The sequence below is a fragment of the Coturnix japonica genome, chromosome 29 (assembly GCF_054131305.1).
Source record: "Coturnix japonica strain WE chromosome 29, WE-NBRP24, whole genome shotgun sequence".
In the NCBI taxonomy this organism is placed as follows: domain Eukaryota; kingdom Metazoa; phylum Chordata; class Aves; order Galliformes; family Phasianidae; genus Coturnix; species Coturnix japonica.
In genome coordinates, this window is record NC_140691.1 from 2,653,513 (window position 1) to 2,675,825 (window position 22,313).

The following is a 22,313-nucleotide window of genomic DNA, read 5'->3' on the forward strand; positions in this document are numbered from 1 at the left end:
TCCTTCTCCTTTCCTCTTACAGTCAAGGCATAGTTGCTGTGATCTGATGATTAGAACTGGGGCTGCAGGCATTCACTGCCTGTACCAAATACCTGAAATTGCATCCCATGGACTGACGTGAGTCCTGGTAATGACCTAAACATGATAGCACTGAGTGTAGGGTAAGCCAGTCTACCCAGCTGCTTGGTATCTGAACCAGATTGCTTCATGCCAGCTGATGAATGTCTGCAGTTCACAGCTATTGGCCAGTGCATTCAGTCAGCAAGTTTACCACTGCATCACCATATAGCAGTACTTTCAGCTCCAGGTTCAGACAGCCTTTCTGATTGCACTGGAATAGTTTAGAAGTAGGGGAGCAATCATTCCAATAATATCTCTATCAATCAGCTTTCCATGACCAAATAGAACAAATAAACATTCATTATGGGAGGACCTGTTTGTCATTGGGTGGAAACCTCTGCAGAAGCATGTTTAGAGCATTATTAATCAGTAGAAGGAGATGTTTGGTTGATTTTTACTTAGTAAATCTGGCAAGAAGACCAAATGAAATATCTTGAATTGCTCAGCACTGACACAATGATGAGTGCAGAAACAGAAGGTGATACTTTTTCAGAGATCTTGCAGCAAACATTGACCACGTTAGCCTGATATAAATTGAAATAACGCAGCCTTTGCTCCTGACAGGTGCTGCAGTGAGATTTACCAATAAGAGCAAAGATGTAGAAAAGATCTGCGCTTGGCTGCGTGAGGAAGCCAAACTGCAGGCTGAGCTTTCAGACACAGGTGCTACTGTGGAGTGGATGAAGGATGGGAAGGAGCTCAAGGCCAGTGAAAAATAGGAACTGCACATTGTGGGGAAGAAACACACCCTGAAAATTCACAGCGTATCTATGGATGATGCTGCAAGTTGTCAGTGCATCTGTGAGGGGGATAAAATGCTCTTCAGTGCATCTGTGAGGGGGATAAAATGCTCTATCAGCTTTCAGTGAAAGGTATGTGACAGTCTGGGCTGTGCTCTTCCGGCCCAGGGCCAGCAGACTGCATTCACCTGACTCCCCGACAGTCCAGCTGTTGTCAGACAGCATCTGGGGTGTTTTCAGTGGCTGTTTTGACTTGAACTGGCCAATCTGCTTTGTAGAGCCATTTGATTTCTGTGTTCTGTCCTGTGATTTGTCCCTAAGATATAGAGGAAGTCAAGGGAAAGATAGGAAAAAGAGCATCCCAGCCTTCCTGCTCTTCTGTCAGGGTGGCCACGAGAGATGATGTAAACAGCTCTTTTTGTAGCAGTGATCCCAAACGTAGAAGAGACCTGTGAAGAGTCACAGGGATGTTTACTTAGCTGTCATTCCATGGTGGGCTTTTTCTGACACAGATGGAGAGAGAAACTGAACTTTCCCACGCAGGTCTCTGTTTTGCTGCAGGGTGTAGGTCTGATCTCTGAGATCCACACGCTGGGCCTTGATTGCAATAAATGAGAGCCCTTTGTTTGCTCCAGTGGAAGACTTTCCATTTCTGCAGTACCCTCTGCAGATGACACAAATGCAAATGCACCTTCTTCCCAGCAACAATTGCCTTTTTTTTTTTTACACTGAGTTTGCATGAGGCTCTTCATCATATTCTGCTGGCTTGTCACCCTTGTTGGTCCGTGGAGAAACAACAAAGCCCTAGAGTAGTGTATGCACATGAATCTTTTAAGTAAATTATTCCACTGTGTGTTAATAGGGGCCAGTTTTATCATCTAACTTTTGCGCTCCAATTAATTTCCATAAAGGAATTCTGTTTATCTTTTCAGTCCTAAGTGATATCTCCATCTTTTAGGCTCGATTTGTTTGCCAGGGGGTTACAGTGCAGTAATAGATACCCCCTCCATTGATTTCCTTCTAGTTTGCTTGTTCCAATTCTTTCCTCAGTTTTCCTATTTTAGACATTTTCTTGAAGCCTTGGGCTTCTTCCTTTGGCTCTGTCCCCTGTACAGTGTACGTCCTTCAACTTGTGGAGATAAGGTAATCTGGTACGTGGTTTATAAAAGCTGCCAATTTGCCAGCATCTGAATTAGAATCCAGCAATTAGAACTAGGACTAAACGTGCACGTTTGATCTTATGATAAATGAATGCCTCATGGTCACCAATGTCCCTGCAGTTCTTTACCATCATACATATTTTATGTGTCCATATTTTGTTTCAGCACTGGCAAACTTCGTAATCAAAGAGACAACTGGAGGAGTAATCAGGGCCGTTGCTGGAAAACAAGCTGAATTTGTTTCTGAGACCTCTGAAGCCAATGTCATGGTGAAGTGGTACAAAAATGGCAAAGAAATAACAACCAGTAAGAAATTCACAATGGAAGATAAAGGGAAACTGCATAAGCTTGTGGCTTCAGCTGTAACGAAAGAAGACGAGGGAACATACATCTACACAATTGGAGATGACACTCTGATTTTTGATTGGAAAGTCTCAGGTAAGTTTGTGAGGCAAACATAGGATCACAATCCATGTAAAGCACTTCAGACTTAATTCATTTGATTTGTCCAACCCTGTGGGTTTCCAGTATTTAGGACAAAGTTTGCATATCTCTATTGAAGCAGTTCTGAACTTCCTGTTGTCCCTATGCAAATCCACAGTATGAGCAAATCATGTAACTGTGTTGTGATGAATTCAGGACAGCCTTAGCTCCAGCTCAGGCTGGAGTCACGACTTGAGCCCTGACATCTGGGCTTCATTCTTCTAGTTCATGAATTGCCTCAGCGCTTACATCATCTTTAAACCTATGACTGAAATGGTCCTAAGTTCTTAGCATGGGAATCCTGTCTCCTCTTTTGACAAATTAAACTCCACATTTGGAGAGTTGAGTGTCTCCTGCTGTACCCGAAGGACATTGTGATCTCTGAGGTGTCTCCCTGAGGTGCTGTAAGCACAGCCATTAGCTCATAGTGCAAGTAAAACACTGTCAGGTCAAGCCTGGAGGAGTAATGCTTGTCACTGACATGTTCCTGTTCAGGGTGGAGCTGGAGGGTAAAATAACACAAGAAATTGTCATTGAAATTCAATATCTGTGAAATTCAGCTGGCTGCATTCACAGAACCTGGCGTTAAGGTCTGTTTTTTGGTGTATATCTCGAGCCTATTTTCCATAACCCAGTTTTCATTTATGAACTGAAGCTCTACTGAAAGCCTTTCGCTGTAATCTATCTATGTGATATTGATTGATGCTATTAGTTCTTAACAGCTTGACTCTAGAGGGACTGTTCTTCTTTGGTCACCTAGTTTTAAAAGAATAGATGGCTCCTGTCTATTACAATTTTTAATGCATTATTTGTTCTCTGATGCCATAAATGTGCCTGGCATAGCAATTGGCCTTGGTATATTCAGTGACTGAAAGCAACAGTTGTTGCTGTAAGAAATGCAATACTAAGCTAGGTCTGCCTGTAGCTGACAGCCATCAGCTTGCTCCTCAGGCAGGTTCTGTCTGGATGGAATGAAGGGCTTGAAATACTGATGTGCTCATCAAACGCTGCTTGTTAGCTTAGAGACAAGGTGTTGAATAGGTTTGTTCATGTATTGAAAACACGTTACTTAGCTGCCTTCATTTTAGCTTCAGAAGAACATGTGCAGAATACAGAATTGATTAAAAGAAATAAGAACTGTCTGCATAGAACTTACTCTTTCCTTACACAGGAGAATCAAGCACACGTTTGTATGTGAGTACCTCCAGAGGTGAAACTCGATCACCCAAATGTAATGAGCAGAGACATTACAATCAGTTCTAACTGTATCTTCATGCTGAATAAGCCTGAGTCAGGATGTAAACTACTTTCTCTTTTTTTCTTCAGATGAAGCCATTAATGTTGTCAACAAGCCCAAAACGACTCCAGAAATATCAGTCAGTCCTTCTGAAGACCTGGAGCTGGTGTGTGAGGTGTCAGCTTCAAGCGGAGCTGTCGTATGGAAGAAAGATCAAACAGAGGTGAAGCAGGACCAGAGGACAACCATCATCTCCCATGGGACGCACCGCAAGCTCATGGTCAAAAATGTGACCCTGAAAGACCAAGGGAGCTACAGCTGTGAAACAAAAGATGACAAAGCAACATTCCAAGTGAAAGTCAGAGGTGAGAAAATGCTTGGAATCCCAGAGATAAAGGAACGCTTCATTTTGTGTGTCTTGCATTTGGAGGATCAACTGACAGCCTCTCTGGTGCGAAACACTTTGGCTATAGGACTTTCTTTGTCATCTAGTGTCATAGCTACACTTTTCTACATGTGCTTTTCCATCCAGGAATGAATTACTGCAACAAAGAATAGGCAAGGAGGGTAACTTGTGCAGCTCTTATAGTCAGCTGGTGTCTGCAGGGTTACAGTGCAAGAGCACACCAGGCATGCAAGGAGTGAGAAAAGGGGAGGTGTTTGAAGAGATCTGGTTACAAAATTTGAATGACACAAATAGGTGGAAAATGCAATTAATCAGACTCATAAATGGCCTGGGTTGCAAAGGCCCACAGTGCTCATCCAGTTCCAACCCCCTTCTTCCTATGTGCAGGGTTGCCAAGCAGCAGCCCAGGCTGCCCAGAACCACATCCAGCCTGGCCTTGAATGCCTGCAGGGATGGAGCATCCACAGTCTCCTTGGGCAACCTGTTCTAGAGGGCCGTTCCCTTCTGATTTACTGGAAATGTAGAGAGACATCAGAAGAAAAAAAGATAAGGGAGGAGGTTCAGTTGTGCATGCAGGTGATCTAAATCTCATGTCCAAATCTGCTATCAGACTTCAAAATGTTTAGATTTATGATATGATATGAACTGATATGCCTATCATTTCCCAAGGCAAAATAGAGGGGAAAGTATTTTCCTGTCTTAATGAGGCATCATGATGGTCCCTGTGAAGGGCAAGTATAGTGAAAATGGGAAACTGGAGTAAGCTCTGCAGCAGACTACAGCAAAATGGTGTGACTGTTGTGATGTCCCTGCAGAGAAAGAAGACGTGTTTACAAACAAGGACAAGGTACAAAAGGAGGTGAAGGCTGTACTGACTCAAAATGCCACGCTGAGCTGCGAGGTGGCCCAGGAGAAGACGGAGGTGAAGTGGTACAAGGAGGGGAAACTGATCACCTGGAGCAAGAATTTCAAGGTGGAGTCAGAGGGCAAACAGCATCGGTTGGTGGTGAGCCAGGTGGAGAAGAAAGATGCAGGGGAGTACAGCTGCGAGGCTGCTGGCCAGAAACTCACCTTCAAGATTCATGTCACAGGTGAGAGAAATTGTTTTGACTGCATTGAACCCCCCAACAAAGAAGGAGGGGAAATTTAAGTGGTTTGACACATTCAACCCCAGCATTCAGTGATGTAGACGGTGCTTAAATTCTGTTTAATTCGTGTGCTTTTCTGTTTGCCTTCTGAAGCTATGAACACTTAGGACTTGGATAGCCTCAGCTTAAAACAGGCTGGAAATAATTTGGGAATTTCCCTGGGGATCTCAAGTAGATGCAATGATAGCAAAATGAGAAGTCAATAATTACAGGGGAAATTAAAGGTTATTAAAGATATCTTCAGGGCACAAGCACACCCCTGCAAATGCTTCTTCCTAAATAGTCTCAGAGACAGCATTTGGTCACAATGCTAGATGGCAGCATTGGTGGTTTCTATTAAATTATAGAAACCTGCACTTAAAAAGGTTTTCCCGTATTTTCTCTTGTTTTCTTCTCTATAGCAGGTGCAAAAGAAATGCTTAAAAATAGAAAGCCTTCAAGCTGGTGCTTTTCTTTCCAGAAATGGAGGAAGACAGGCATTCTATTTATTAGGAGAGTCTGATAAGAAAGTGGAAAAAAGCTTTTTACCAGGGTCTATAGCTACATAACAAGGGGCAATGGTTTCAAAAGTGAAGAGGGTAGACTCAGTTTGGACATGAGAAAAGTTCTTCATGATGAGGGTGGTGATACACTGGAACAGAAGGCTGTACTGACTCAAAATGCCACGCTGAGCTGCGAGGTGGCCCAGGAGAAGACAGAGGTGAAGTGATAAAAGGAGGGGAAACTGATCAACTTGAGCAAGAAGTTCAAGGTGGAGTCAGAGGGCAAACAGCGTCGGCTGGTGGTGAGCCAGGTGGAGAAGAAAGATGCAGGGGAGTACAGCTGCGAGGCTGCTGGCCAGAAACTCACCTTCAAGATTCATGTCACAGGTAAGACAGGTGTTGTATGAAATACAGCAGAGAACAGTAAAGTAAAATCTAGTTTCTATTATACTGCACCTGGATCACTGTAGTCTGTGCTGAGGTTTTTTCCCTAGACTTGATTGCCTGGGTTTGTAGAAAGTATTTGGTTTCAGTATGACACAAAGACCTGTTTCAGTCTGTCTGTAGAGCAATAATTAGTAATATATGTACAGTGGAAGCAATATTCAAGATATTATTCAAATCTCTCCTGTGCCTGAGATCCCAAACTGTAAGTCTTGTTCACCAAAACATTTGACTAAGATAAGTATGTGCAGTGAGGCTGGAGTGCATGTTGTACGTGCAGCCTTTCATGGCAGGAGAAGCAGGAACTTCTCCTAGTAGTACACTGCCTTTTTACTATGCCTTTATGTTGGAGGCTGCATCTGGATAGGTGAGTCTGCTACTCACAGTAAGAGACCTGGTAGAGCTGACTATTCCCAGAGCTCAAAGTAAGATAGATATCTGCAAATCACACACAAAGAACAAAGGACTGCGTTGGTGAGCATATTTCCTTTGTGCCTTTGACAGTCACAGTTGTGGCAATGGTAGAGGCCATGAGGAGTCTGTTCAGGAAGCCAGGAGTACTGTTCTGGGTCATGAAAAGGCAGCCAGTGGTTTGACTATCGCATGTTTATGTGTTTTGATGTTTCACAGTGGGTCTTAAGTAAAAGGAACTCAGGTTTTGGTTGCCTGCAGGACAGATGTTCTTTTGGGTTAAATATGTTTGCATAGTGACTTGCAACCATGGGACTGGTGTTCAAGGACCCTCTTGGTTCCTTCAGTTCCTAGGTTCTTTCTTGCCTAGATTTGACACTTTGTTTCAACAGAAGAGCTGATATTCTCTAGTGAAGGCTATTAGTTTGGGCACAAGTGGTAACCTAAACCTGTTCCAACCTGTACATACAAACCTGCAAGATGGTCTCATTTCAGTCCTTCTGTTTTTCTTTTCTTCCCTCAGAGCCAAAACCTGTGTTTATAAACCAGGAGCAGGTGCAGAAAGAGGTGAGTGCTGCCCTGGCAGCAAGTGCCTCCCTCAGCTGTGAAGTAGCACAGGATCCAACCGAAGTAAAATGGTACAAGGATGGAAGACTGCTTGCCTCCTCCAGAAAGTTCAGACTGGAATCTGTGGGCAAAACACGGCGTCTGGTTGTGGAGCAGCTGGAGAAGAAAGATGCTGGAGAATACATCTGCGAGGCTGCTGGCCAGAAGATGACCTTCAAGTTGGAAACAACTGGTGAGCATTCGCTTTGGGAGCACTAAGCAGCTGTTTATGTGGCTGAGAGGAGGACTGGCTGTCTTCTACCCTGTGGGCATGGAACAGCCACAATTCCCCCTGAGGGAATATTTGAATATATTAATTCCATTGGCTATGTTAGAGCTCATCATGAGGTCAGCTGTTGTTCTTTAAATGCTCGTGTCATCAATTTATAAGCAATGAGCCGATAATGTTCCAATTAGAAACTTTTATTAATTGTAGCGGGTAAAACAAAAAGGCAATTCAGCGCTGGGCGACAGGGGAATCCTCGTTCCTCCAACTGCCGCGCCTTCCCGTCCCTTGCAACTTCTTTTGTAAGGTCCATCCCGAGTGTATTGTCCTTTAATTGGTCGGTCGTGATCGTACCACTTGGTGTGTCGTTCCTTGGTTGGTCCTTCCGTGAAACTTTGTATCCATCGGGGCGCGCTTTGCCTGTAACTATGCAGAGTACACAATCTACCCATAAAATTAGAGTGTTCTGCAACCCTTGTGGCCTCCATATTCCACCATCACATCCCGGTCCTAATGAACAAGCACTCCACCACAATGCTACCACATCCCGGTCTTAATGAGCAAACATTTTATCACAGTCCCCCCTTTTCTTTTATTGTACTATTTTGTTTTGCTCATTAAACCGTTTTAGTTCTTGTCAACTCCTGGGCTCTTTTTCTTTGTTCTAACTGTTTTCTTAGTTCAGCCATTGTATCTATTGCTACCCCCGTTTGATCAACGTAGGTGCAACATTGTTCTTTAAGAGCCACACATAGTCCCCCTTGCTGCAATAGGAGAAGATCCAACCCCCTTCTATTTTGTAACACTACTTCTGATGGGACCACTTAAATGGCTCATGTGTCTGTACCTCTGTACCCCAACCCTCATTAATGAGACTTAATATTATTATCAATTGAGCTAGTTTTAGATAGGCAGTTTTCCCACTGCAGTAGTGAGTCTTTAATTGTTCGGGGGAGTTATTTCCAGTCTTGGGGTATCTTCTGGATTCTAAATCTTTGGATTCATTCATAATGGAGCAGACCCCTCCACATGTTTTATCTCCTCTGCCTCGCCCATCGACTCGGTTGCCTCGAGCCATGGGGTGTATAATCTTCTCGGCAGCAAGAGTATTCTTCAGGAGGGGCTGGTTTTGCTTCCCTTTTAAGTGGGTTTTTGGGGTACTGCACCCTATTCTTTTTCCCACTGGTTATACACTTAAGTGATGCTGGTAAGGATCTAAATTCACCCCCAGGTTTACCCCCTTCTATTAAAATTTCCACGGCCACTCTGAAGGCTAATAACCAATTTGTGTATCCCTGTTTCCGCAGTGGGTCCACTACCTTTCTAAAACATATCCCAACAGTTGCATTCACAATAGTCAAAATATTCCCTTCTACATTAAATTCTATACTGATACGTTTATACAATCATTGTTAATTCATGTTCTCATTTTCCTTGACGGAGGGTTTCGTGACAGTTTTACTTTCAAATCACCCGCTGGACTAGTGACTCTCCATTCGTGATTTTGTACTGGACCCTTAACACGACTAGCATGTGTCCATCCTTTTTCAGCAGTTCTGATGGCAGTATTGGTAGTCAATAACACCAGATAGGGACCTTCCCAGCGAGGCTGCAGTGTGGTTTCTCTCCAGGTCTTTATCAGAACCCAATCTCCAGGCTTTATTCGATGGAGGGTAATGTCCAGAGGGGGTCTTTGAGTCAATTGTCCCTTTTTCCACAATTCCTGTTTATACTTCATTAATTCCGTGATATAAGCTTGAATGTTCTGATCTACCACCCCCGGGTGATCTTTAGGGGTTCCTGCATCATATGGCATTCCGTATAACATTTCGAAGGGAGATATTCCTATGTCAGCCCGGGGCTGGGCCCTAAGGTTTAAGAGGGCAAGGGGAATGCATTTTATCCATGAGAGCTTAGTTTCTAGTGTTAATTTGGCCAATTGCTTTTTTAGTTCCCCATTCATTCTCTCTACTCGCCCTGAACTCTGTGGGTGCCAGGGAGTATGTTCTTCCCATTTTATTCCCAAGGCTTCAGCTATATTTCTAGTGATTCTTGATGTAAAGTGTTGTCCTTGATCTGAATCTATTACTTCTGTTACCCCATACCTAGGGATGATTTGCTCGAGTAATATTTTTGTTACTACCTGAGCTGTTGCTTTAGTTGTGGGGAATGCCTCTACATAATGTGTGAGGTGGTCTATTATGACTAATACATATTTATATCTTCCTACTTTAGGAAATTCGGTAAAGTCAATTTGGACTCTAGAAAATGGCCTAGTGTCCAAGGGTCTTCCCCCCATAGGCAGTTTTCTTTGTACGGCTCTGTTTATCTTTAAGCACGTAATACATCCTTGAGTAATATGTCTAGCTAAATTATGTAGGCCTATACACATGTACTTAGTGGCAAAATGATCTATTAAAGCTTGGCTTCCCCAGTGGGTCCGTTCGTGCAACTGGGTCAGCACCTGAGATGCTATTGACTCAGGCAGTACCTCTCTCCCGTCAGCTAGATACCACCTCCCTTCTGTGTTTTTAGTTATTCCCATTTGATTCAGTTTTTGTTCTTCCTTCGGTGTAAACGAAGGGGCCTCATCATGTGTCAATTCTTCCTGCCTCTCCTGCCTCAGGACCAGTTCCCTGAGGGCAGCTTGCTTAGCTTCTAGGTCTGCTGCATTATTTCCTCTAGTCTTGTAATCGGTCCCCTGTTGGTGTCCTCTAAGGTGTACCACCGCTATCTTCTTTGGTTTTCGTAGGGCCACTAAGAGTTGCTTTATTAATTCTTGATGTATTAAGTCCTTTCCTTGGGAATTTATCAATCCCCTTTCTTCCCAAATCTTCCCAAAGGTATGTATTACCCCATAACTATATTTGGAATCGGTATAGATAGTGCCCTCTTTTCCCTGTAATCTTTTTAGTGCCTGTAAAACAGCATACAGCTCGCAAGCTTGAGCTGACCAAGTGTTACTCAAGGGTCCTGATTCCAATACCCGGAGGGTCTTTCCATCTACTATTGCATAACCTGATCTTCTCTTTCCCTCCACTACTCTAGAGGATCCATCCACAAATAATTTTTCCCCTTCTCTTAATTCTTCTTCTTCTAAATCTGGTCTGATTTTTGTTTGTTCTTCTATCGTATGTAAACAGTTATGAATGAGTCCCACATTTTCGGGTTTTCCATATAAGAATTCTGCAGGATTCTGGAGACTTGTGGTCTCCAGGGTTAAGTTAGGGGCTTCCAGTAAGATACCCTCATACTTTAGAAGACGAGAATCAGATATCCATTTTTCAGCTTTTTGTTGGAGCACATTTCTAATATTGTGGGGAGATAGTACCTTTATATTGCTGTTAAAAGTAATTTTCCTGGCTTCTTCTACCAATAACGCACACCCAACAATTGCTTGTAAGCAAGTGGGCCATCCTCGGCTCACAGGGTCTAATAATTTTGACAAATATCCAACGGGTTTCTTCTTCCCTGCCCAATCCTGTGTTAAAACCCCATACGCTGTACCACTGTCTATGTTAACGAATAAATAAAAGGGTCTTTTTAAGTCAGGCAGGCTCAAGACAGGGGCATTGATGAGATCCTCCTTCAGCTTTTGTAGATTCTCTTCATCTTGTCTATCCCACTTTATTAATCCATCGGTACTGAGCTTTTGATATAGGAACTTTACTTTACTGCTATAATTTTCGATCCATTGTCTACAATATCCCACTAATCCCAGCAATTGTCTTATTTGTCTCTTATTGCTTGGCGACGTCAGGGACAATATTCCTTGTATCCTTTCAGGATCTATCTTCTTTTCTCCTTTACTCAGGTAATGCCCTAGATATCTAACCTCCTCTTCCACAAATTGCAATTTCCTTTTTGATACTTTAAGTCCTTTCAGTCCCAAAAAGTTCAGCAATTTAATACTTTCTTTCCGAACCTTTCCCTCATCCTCTCCAGCAATTAATAGATCATCTACATACTGTATTAATTTGGTATCAGGATCTAGCTGATACTCTTGCAGGATCTGTTCTAGGGCTTGCCCAAACAAATTAGGGGATTCTGTGAAGCCTTGGGGGAGTACAGTCCACCTTAATTGCTGTTTTCTGTTAGTATCTGGGTCTTCCCACTCAAATGCAAAAAAATCGCGGCATGTCTCATCTAAAGGGCAAGCCCAAAAAGCATCTTTTAAGTCTATGACACTATACCACAAGTTGTCGGGCCCTAATTTACTTAGCAATGTATAGGGATTAGCTACAACTGGGAACCTAGATACAGTGCGCTTGTTAATTTCCCTCAGATCATGAACCAACCGATATGTTCCATCAGGTTTCTTTACCGGTAATATAGGGGTATTAAATGGGGACATACAGGGTTCCAGTAATCCTTTGCTCACTAATCTATCTATTTCTGGTTTGAGACCCCTCCTTCCTTCCAGGGAAATAGGATATTGTTTTATTTTTACTGGGATTTCAGGATTCTTGATTTTTACCGTGAAAGGGGGTATTTTTAGTTGTCCCACACTCTCGGGGGTATACCAGACATCAGAATTGATCTCTTGTTCATCCTCTACCCTAAGAGGGCAGAGTTTGATTCTCAATTCTTTATTCTCTACTTCTAGTCCTATGCCTAATGCAATAATCAGATCCCGTCCTAACAAATTGAACTCCGCTTCAGGCAGTATCAAGAAATCACCCAACCCCACTTTGGACTCTGCTTCTATCATTACATTTTTAACTATTCCTACTGTAAAAGGTTCTCCCTTTGCTCCTATTACTTTGGTAGTTTCCCGGGAAGGTTTGCATCCGAGGGGGATCTGTTGTATAGTAGACCTTTCTGCTCCTGAATCTACTAGAAACTCTACCTCCTCAGCTTGGGGACCAATTTTCAATTTTATCAAGGGCTCCTGTTGTTTCTGGGTCCCCAATATATAGAGCCCCTGACACCCCTAGTCTTCTTGGAAGGACTTTTCGTCTCTCATTCTAACCCTGCAGTCCCTCTTCAGGTGTCCCTTTTTCCTGCAATAATAGCATATTCTCTCCTCCTCCCTGTTTTCAGGCTTCCTAAATTTTTGCTGTCCTGGAATTCGATTTTGCGTCCATCCCCCCATTTTCCTTTCCAATTCCCTACTTTCTCTGACCGCTGCTACCATCATCCTAACCTGCCTATTATGTCTTTCTTCCTCCCTTCTTACATATACCTTCTGAGCTTCCCTCAAAAGTTCATCAAGCCCCCGATCCTGCCAATTTTCTATCTTTTCTAGTTTCTTGCGGATATCTTCCCAAGCCTTAGCTACGAACTGTGTTTTGAGCAGAGCCTGGCCTATCGGTGTATCGGGATCCAATCCTGAATATAGTTGTAAATTCTTGCGTAACCTTTCTAGCCATTCAGTGGGTGTTTCCTCCTTCTTTTGTCTTTCATTAAAAGCTTTATTTATATTCTGACCTCTTGGGACTGCCTCCCTAATGCCCTGGATAATGATAGTTCGCAGGTCCTGCATGTGAGTCCTATGATGTTGATTTTGATGGTCCCATTGCGGATTCTGTAAGGGCCATTTAATATCCGCAGCGGGCCCGTGGGCATGTTGAGCATCCCAAATGCGCATCCCTGCACGCCTAATCATACCTCTCTCTTCTGCTGTGAACAGTATACTTAGAATAGATTGTAGTTCCTCCCAGGTATAAACATTTGGCCCTAAGAACTGATCTACTCTGTCTGCCACCCCCAGGGGATCTTCTAGTATATTACCCATTTCCTTCTTAAAATCTCTAACATCCCCTGAATTTAAGGGCACTGATATAAACCCCATCTGAGGTTGTGGACCTCCCATGGGCATTTCTCTTAAAGGGTAGAGGTTATTTTGTCGTGCCTTTGCCCGTGTCACAGGCCCTCCCCCTTCTATCTTTTGTACTTCCGCCTCTCTCGAATCCATCTGCCCATGATCCAACTGAGGAGGAGAAGGTAGGGGAATTGCTGGTGGTAAAGCATATGGTGGGGGTCCCACTAAGGCCTCCTCTTCCCTTCGAGGTTTACGTTTTTCGACATCTTTTTCTTTTCGTGTCAAATTAAAAATGGGGACTCCTAAACCCTCTGGGCGAGTGACCCATACTGCTGCATAGTCACTTTCTTCTTGATTGAAAGGGGTTTTGGAGTTTACCCAAAAATTTAATTGCTGTTGTACCCAATCTTCATTAGAACCATACTTAGGCCACCATACTGCCGGGCCAATTTGTTGTCTGCTCCAAATTTCTATACAATAATAAATCATCTTTGCCTTATCTTTATTTCTTGTTCCTGGATAGTGCGTCCAGGCAATTAGCATGAACCCTAGAGGTGAGTCCTTAGGAATGGATGGTCGTTTAGAAGGGGTGGGTGGTTTAGTTTTACACTGCCCCATCTCGTTCTTTACTTCTTGCTCTCTTGTTTTATTCAACGTCTGTAGCTCCCCCTAGTGCCCGTAGCTCTAGGGGAACACCTAAATAATAATCATCCCTAGTGCCCGTAGCTCTAGGGGAACACCTAAATAATAATAATCATCCCTAGTGCCCGTAGCTCTAGGGGAACACCTAAATAATAATCATCCCTAGTGCCCGTAGCTCTAGGGGAACACCTAAATAATAATAATCATCCCTAGTGCCCGTAGCTCTAGGGGAACACCTAAATAATAATCATCCCTAGTGCCCGTAGCTCTAGGGGAATACCAAAGAATAACCCTCCATAGAGCCCGTAGCCCTAGGGGTTGTGGTGGTGAAAGGGTCCCGCTTATACCCTGTACCCACCCTTCGGCGTGCCCTCACTCAGTGTTGCATTCACTCGCTTCCCCCAGGTCGTGGCCCACGCCCTCGCGGGCAATGGGAACCGCACTACTGTGGGGTCCACACTCGCTCGGGTTAGTGCCGGCTGCCGGCCCCCCTTCACAAGCACACAACACTCGCCACACGCCGGATTCCCAACCCAGACCGGACTATACTCACCTGTCCTGCGTCTTCGTCCGGACTTTCGTGCACGAAATTTAAAGGGTTAACCGGTTTTTCCTTGCCTTTGTGTTTTAAATTTCGGATCGTCGGCGGGAGTAGGGCGGGAGGATAGGAACCGAGGCCGCCTATTTAGGCGGGGCGCCCCCTCAGGCTCATTCCTACGCCAGTATTCCCGTCCGAGTCACGGCGCCAAATTGTCATCAATTTATAAGCAATGAGCCGATAATGTTCCAATTAGAAACTTTTATTAATTGTAGCGGGTAAAACAAAAAGGCAATTCAGCGCTGGGCGACAGGGGAATCCTCGTTCCTCCAACTGCCGCGCCTTCCCGTCCCTTGCAACTTCTTTTGTAAGGTCCATCCCGAGTGTATTGTCCTTTAATTGGTCGGTCGTGATCGTACCACTTGGTGTGTCGTTCCTTGGTTGGTCCTTCCGTGAAACTTTGTATCCATCGGGGCGCGCTTTGCCTGTAACTATGCAGAGTACACAATCTACCCATAAAATTAGAGTGTTCTGCAACCCTTGTGGCCTCCATATTCCACCATCACATCCCGGTCCTAATGAACAAGCACTCCACCACAATGCTACCACATCCCGGTCTTAATGAGCAAACATTTTATCACACTCGGAGTCTAGCAATGTGGGGAAGTGGACTGCTATTTGCTGTTGAGCTTTAGGCTAAGAAGCCTGATTTTAGAGGACCTGACTTCCCCTTTCCCTTCCCCTCTCCTCCCCTTCTCCCTGGACTGAGCCTGCATGGTTTGAGAATGATTTCAGATCAAGGTAAATGAGGAATAGCCATGTGAAAACCTGTTGTTTTACTGCACTATAAGAGACACTTAGTCAAAAGACAAGTGTGTGTTCCAAGCTTGAGATTGCAGGAGATCCTAGAAACAACTCAGCTGCTCAAACCTGTAGTCTGGCTGAATATTTTATTGTCAGTTATGGTCATAAAAGGTCATGGGTAAGTTGGTCCTTCTTGTGATATACTTCTAGGCTTTCATCAGGGAAAAGCTTAATTAGTCCAAATAATCATAGCAGAAAGCACACCAAGAGCATGAGAGTGAAATTTATACTTTCTTGACGTGAAGGAAAATTTTACCTGGTTCTGCCATTCCCCAAATGTTTGTTTCCTTATGACAAGAAGAACTTTGCAAAAGTAATTTTTTTTTTCAGTCTTGTGTGCAACACAAAAAGGGGTAGAATCTAGGAGGCCACCTGAAATGTTTTTTCCATCTGGAAGGATCCATTTAAGAGCACCCATGGACCTGGTTATGAACAAGTTTTCTTCTTTGCAAAGGCTGTTGCTTAATTAGCAGATACTGTACCTGGGAGAGTGTGAAAGACAGAACTGTTTTTCTTTTATTGTCTCAAAGTTTGCTTTCTTGAGGCCTTTCTGATGATAAGACTCTGACAGGCAACTGCTAACTATCCAGGAGGGTGAATGGTGGGTGTTATCGTGCCATCCCTGCTTAGGACTGCAAAGATAAGCAGGAACAAGACAAGCAGTCTTTTCCAGGGGTGCTGCTGGGAGGAGCAGACCCCTGCAGAAGGTGGTAAATCTTGTGTCTGGCAACAGAGACCTCCAACCCTTGCTGGCTTATCTGTGGGACAGGAATGTCAGAAAAGTTAGTTTTAAATCATTTTACAAAGAAGTGTTTGTTAAGAAGAAGAAAAACCCCCACCGAAATGGGGGATAAAAGGCCCTCGCTAAACTGGGGACTTTGGAGACAAACTCCCAAAGACACCTTTGACGGAGAATTCCCTGAGGGGAAAACTTTGTCGGAAGAACCCCGGGACCGGCTTGCTGCGGAACTCCCTGGCTGTCTCCCATCCCCTGCGGCAATCAGACGAGTTCCTGAGATCAACGGACCTACTGTGTACCTCGCTGGACCCACGGTGGTGACTATCTCGCTCTCTGCAAAGACTCCTTGCTTACGTTTCCTACTTTTTCTATCGCCTACCTTCCCTTCCCCATCTCCCTAAAAATAGCTAGGACAATAATAAACTGGTTGGACCAACATTTGAACCGTTGCTTCTTAATCTCACGCCGGGTATACACATATCAAAGAACCTTGCCTCCCTCCTACAAATTGGAGCGAGACAGAGAGGAAGAGGGAAGTAAGTTGTTTTGGAAGTCCTGATGCTATTCAAGCATTCAAGGCCAGGCTGGATGGGGCTTTGTGCAATCTAGTGTAGAGGGAAGCATCCCTGCCTACAGCAGGGGGGTTGGAACTGGATGATCTCAAAGGTCCCTTCCAACCTAAACCTTTCTCTGATTCCTTTGATGATTCTGTTTCTCAGCTGCTGGTGTGAGATCTCCAACCTCTCCCCGTTGTCTTTCAGTGCGCAGATGAAGCTGGTGAAAGGTCTGCAGCCCCTGGAATTCCCTGAGAAGGGAACTGTCACCTTTTCGGTGGAGGTGTCCCATGAGGATGTGGAAGGGACTTGGCAGAAGGACGGCGTGCGGCTGAAGCCTGCACCAAATATCACGATGGGTGCCCAGGGGAAGAAAGAAGATGACCTTGAAGATGCAGGACTCATTTCCTTTAAAGCAGAAGGCATTAATTCATCGGGGAGGCTCACTGTGACAGGTATTGGTTGGTGCAAGGTGTGATTATCTGCTCTTGTCCCAGATTACTTGAACAGCAGAACCAGCTTTCCTTCCAGCTGCAAAGAATGTTATGCACTGGGCTATTGCCACCAGAGTATCCGTGAAATATCAAGAGGATTGTTGTAACATGATTGTATCTAGCACAAGTAATGATAATGTGCTCAAATTCCAACTAAATCCACATCCTTCTTTCTCCTTCTCAGAATTGCCTGTGAAAATCAGCAGACCATTTGCAGACATTAGCGTCATTCAGAAGGACAAGGTCACGTTTGAGTGTGAGCTGTGCAGGCCCAAGGTGGACATCAAGTGGTTCAAGGTATGGCATGTAATGGTATTTTCATTTCTGACTTGTCTGGAAATGAATGAGAGCCTTTAATTTCACTTCCAAGGGATGCGAGTCTGAGCTTTTGCTTGATAGCTTTTGTACTGCTCTCTTTTCTTTATGCTCTTTTATTTGCCCAGATCAGCACTCTTTGTTATTATGTCCTGAGTTCATTTATCAAGTTGAAATTGAAGTTTGTTTTGGTTTTATTGTGAACTTTTTAGGTCATGCTGCACAAAATATTGTTGGTTGAACTACAGTACAGTCTTGAGCTTCAAGTCTAACACAGAAATTCTCAGCCGGGATTTTGTAGCCTTGTTGTGAACTGGGTTTTTGGGGTGAAATCTGAGTTTTCTTTGCACCTGACAGTGTGAGAATTTGCTCTGGCACTTTGTGTACCTCCGCGGTGCTCAGCTGTTCCTTCCCTTACTTGGGGATAACGTCATTTATTCAAGGTGATGTCCAAACAGGCTTGTTAACAGTCCTCTGCAGTGCTTTAAGCTGTCATAGGTCAGCCAGAATTTCTGCATGTTCTATAGCCATTCCTACATGTTGAAAACACTGCACTGTGCTTAAGCTTCAGCATATGTTCCAGTAAGCACAGTTCCATTAATTCTAGGGGAGTGGGTGAATTAAGCATAGATCTGAAGGCTCCCTTTGCTCAGTGCAGAGATGGAAGGACTAATGGAGATCTGACTTGATATTTTCCCTTCTAGGATGGGAAGGAGCTCTGTCAAAGTAAAAAAGTGGGCATTACTTCCCAGGGAAATAAGAGAAGTCTCATTATTCACAAGTGTGAATATGAAGATCAGGGAACATCCACATGCTGAGCAGCCTAAGACAAGTTTAGGTAGTTGGCAACAGGAGTAAGGGGGCTCAGGAGGACACTGTAGAGTAGTGTGAAAAATGAGCAAAGAGAGTTACTAATTGATGCCTCTTGGAAAGTAGTCCAAGAGTGGTCCTCTTCATAAACTCTCCTCTTGTGTGTGGTTTTATCTTTCCGTGCAAGTGGCTTTTGGTTTGATTCAATTGCAGTGTAGATCTCTGCATTCCTGTCCAGTTTTTTGTTTGTTGTTTTGGAGGAGAATTAGCACAAAGGGAAGCTGTTGTGTTAGAGTGGACCAGGGTGCTGTATGGCTTGTCTCTAGGAAAACTGCACAGAGAGTTGTGTGCCATGAAATATTTGTCTTCTGTGGTCCGTGTCAGCAGTGTCAGAGTTAACACCTGTCTGTGGCTTTGTTCCATTTAGTACATAAACCCACACTTGGCAAGTCAGAGAACACTACCCTGCGTACTGAGCTATCAGCCAGCATCTGGTAGAGGCTGGGTAGAGCAGGCAGGCCTCCTCTAAGTGACAGCCAAAGGGCCTGTGAATGCCTCACCATGTCCGTGCTTCCCTCTGTAACAGGGAAGGTGATTCTCACAACTGGGGTAATAAACTGTTCCTGATGCAATGAGGTGTTCATAACAAGTGATGTGTAGATCTCCCTTATCTCATAATGTCTTTTCCTGCCTGCAGTGAATATGCAGGATACTGGATCATATACCAGCTTCTTTGAATTACTGCTCATGTCAGGAGATAAAATCTGCCTATTCTTTGAACTAACACTGGCGAGGGTTAGTTATTCTGGCTACCGAGAGAATGGCACAGCAGACTAAACTCTTTCTTTTCCTTCTTTGTCAAATGCCTTTTCATCCAACTGCGTGTCCCATAGATATTCAGAGCAGTGTTGGCTGAGGGAAGTGGAAATATTTATCTCCTGTGTGTATCTGCCACCCTATTTAGGCATGTCCCTCCTAGCAGAGTGCAGAGATTGGAGGAGTTGGATTAGGCAGTGGTTTCCCTTTTGCTCACAGAACCACTTGTTCTGTGGTCTCCCAGCTACCCTGTGCCCAGTGGCCTATGCAAGATGGAGCGGAAAAGGCACATTTTATGAACAAACAGGAACCTTTCTGGTCAGATTAATACCTGTGCTCTTTTAGAGAGATTTAGGTACAAGAGGTTTTATGTACTGGAATAGGCTCCTCAGAGAGGTGGTTGAATCGCCATCCCTGGTTGTGTTTAAGAGCCATTTGGATGTGGTACTCAGGGATATGATTTAGTGTAGGGTTTCTAGAGTTAGGGTACTGGTTAGGCTGTGGTTGGACTTGATGATCTTCAATGTCTTTTCCAACCTGGGTAAATCTATGATTCTATGCAGGAACTCTTCTCCTGATGTTAATCCAAGTTGTATCCAGGCCCTTCAGAAGGAAAAGGATATAGCAGCACAGAAATATGGTCTGATTCTGACATAAATAAGTGCAGACCTGGAGAGTTAAAAGGGATTGTGTGATGTTCAAGGGATTTTGAAGCAAAGATGTCCCCTAGGTAAGATTTGTGGCTGACATTCCCCATACATTGTTTGTGGGCACACAAGCTAAGGAGAGACTAGTGATGAGCATGCAGAGAAGCCAATGGTTCAGACAGGTTTGTAGTGACACGACATTGTAGAGTTCTGTCTCGTTCTCCTTGGCGTAGTTTGGAAAATAAAGATGAGGTGATTGGTGGTAACAATATGGCTTCATCAAGGTCAAGCCAGGGCTGACAAACTTGGTGGCCTTTCATGATGGAGTAACAGCATCAGTGGATAATGGGAGAGCAACTGACATCATCTACCTGGACTTGTGCAGAGCATTTGATCCCGTCCTGCATGACATCCTGGTCACCAAAGTGGAGAAAAATGGTTTTGATGGATGGACCAGTTGCAGGATAGGGAACTGTCTGGATGGTCACACTCAGAGAGTTGCAGTCAATAGGTCAGTCTCCAGGTGGAGGGTGGTGTTGGGACCAGTGTTCTTTAACATTTCTGTAGGCAACATGGACAATGGAATCAAATGCAGCCTCAGCAAGTTTGCAGATGACGCCATCTGCAAGTATTTGGAGGTAACCAGCTGCAGTGAAGTGAGCGATTTCAGTGCCTATTTCTGATGGTGGCAGTGAGTTCAGAAGTCACACTGAATTGATGGTACCTGTTTCCATTCTGACAAAGGCTGTAGTTTCAGCTGACTTCCCGAGGCTGCCATACGTGGTGGTGACGCAGCCTTGGGCTTGTGCGTTTGCATGACTCCCACCTTTCCTTTCTGTGTCTTGCAGGTCAGCTGGTGCTGGAAGCGGCCGGTATCTGAGTAGGAATGAAGGTGAGTGCAGGAGCAGCTGCTGAGGGGAGGAAGGAAGTCCATGCTAATGAGCTCTGAAGCATCTGCAGGTGCAGTACGAAAGGAGGCAGCAGTGATGCAGGGGGCTCCCCAGCAGGAAGCTGGCTGATCCAAATGCTTGCTGAGAGTTTGCAAGCCCAAACCCTTATGGTCTCTGTAAGGGTGGCTAATAAAAAGATGTTAACCAAGATGGTGGTAAATAGTCAAAGGTTATTAGCAAAGGGAAACTCACCAATATCGATGTTTTGACCAGAAAGCTGAGGCAGTCTCAACTGGGGAGCAATCTCCAAGAGATGCTGCCTCAGTGGTGGTCAGCCTTTAAATGAGGTCTCAGAGGAGGTGGAGTCAAGGTCCACCCCTTCTGGGAGCACAGCTAGATTACTCTCACCTGTGCTCCCGCAGCTGACCCAACACTTGCCTCAGCTGATTAATCAGAGGTTCAAGCTGTGATTTCCCATACAGTCTCAAAGCTGAAGGCAGCATCTCCTTGATCTGATGGTGGTGTGCCTGAGTGAGGGAGTGATCCAAGCTGGATGCAGAAGAGTCATCTTAATTTCTCTGCTATTTTACTTCAGATGACACCTATTGGGTGTTGGTTTCTTAAAATTTGGATCTAGGAGGTGGCCTCTCCCTTTGCTTCTGGTGAAAGCACAGAAGTGCAGCAGGAGTAGAAGACAAAGAGGTTTTCTTGGTGACAGGAACACCAATTATTTGATTCAAATGTGTAACTGTGATGGAGATGGTGAAGAACAGATCCGCCTCAAAGACATGCTTGATCACATAAGGAATGAGCATGTGATCCAAGACAGCCAGCGTGGCTTTAGCAGGGGAAGGCCATGCCGAACCAGTCTGGTGGCCTTCTATGATGGAGTGATGGCATTTGTGGACAAAAGGAAGGAACAGATGTAATTGACCTGGACTTGAGCAAGATCTTTGACATGGCCCTCCACCACATCCTTATCTCTAAACTGGAGGGATGTGGATTTGACAGGTGGACCACCTGGTGGATAAGGGATTGGTTGAAAGGCCACAGACAGAGGGTGGTGATTCGTGGTTCGATGTCCAGGTGGAGGCCGATAACAAGTGGTGTCATCCAGGAATCTGTCTTGGGACCAGTGCTTTTTTACATGGTTATCAGTGATACCAATGATGCAATCGCGTGCACCCTCTGCTGTTTGCTGTTTGCACACAGGTGCACACAAAGGGGTGTTTGTGGAAGGTGTAGGCACGTAGGTGTTCCCAGGGGTGGTTGGCACACGTCTGTGAATGCAAAGGAGGGCACACGATGCAGTGTGTGCATGGGGGTGTGCAAAGCAGGCAGGGTGGCACACGGGTGTGCGTTTGCACATGGATAGGGGAAGGCTGGGGTTACAGGTTGACCTGTGCTGAGGTGAGTGGGAGCTCACGGTGTTGCTCAGTGGTAGATTTGTTCACACTGAGTGCTAACAGGAAACTCGCACACCCTTTTTGTTTCAGCTGTGCCAGCGCTGTGATCCCTTGCTGCTGGGGTGGGGTGTTGGAATGATGGTGTGCGTGCCAAGCTCCCATCTCTTGCAGGAATCAAGTGTAGAGCAAAAGGGATGTTTGGGCCAGGTGACTGTAAGAAGGCTGGCTGCTTTGGATGATGGCAGCTGATGGAAACAGGTGCTCTGGGGACCGTTCAGCTTTTAACAGAAGACAGGGGTCCTGCAGCAAGAACGACTAGGTTCTCAAATGGCTTCAGAAGTGCACACCGAGTACATCCCCGCAGACATTTA

The 22,313-nt window shown here is 44.7% G+C and overlaps 1 protein-coding gene across 1 annotated transcript; it reads left to right on the forward strand.

The window, feature by feature from the left end:
* The first annotated feature begins 7,224 nt into the window (after positions 1–7,224).
* Positions 7,225–20,539, forward strand: LOC146755861 (obscurin-like protein 1). The gene is made up of 4 exons (XM_085525029.1): positions 7,225–7,430; positions 16,772–17,019; positions 17,243–17,355; positions 20,495–20,539. Exons 1-4 carry the CDS (start codon positions 7,267–7,269, stop codon positions 20,528–20,530), a joined length of 561 nt encoding a protein of 186 aa, XP_085381155.1. The 5' UTR covers positions 7,225–7,266; the 3' UTR covers positions 20,531–20,539.
* The last annotated feature ends 1,774 nt before the right edge of the window (positions 20,540–22,313 follow it).

Coding starts and splice junctions, on each gene's coding strand:
- LOC146755861 (XM_085525029.1), top strand. CDS start 7,267: ATGGTACAAGGATGGAAGACTGCTTGCCTCCTCCAGAAAGTTCAGACT. Junction 17,020..17,242: donor GGGGAGGCTCACTGTGACAG/GTATTGGTTGGT, acceptor TCTCCTTCTCAG/AATTGCCTGTGAAAATCAGC. Junction 17,356..20,494: donor TGGACATCAAGTGGTTCAAG/GTATGGCATGTA, acceptor TGTGTCTTGCAG/GTCAGCTGGTGCTGGAAGCG.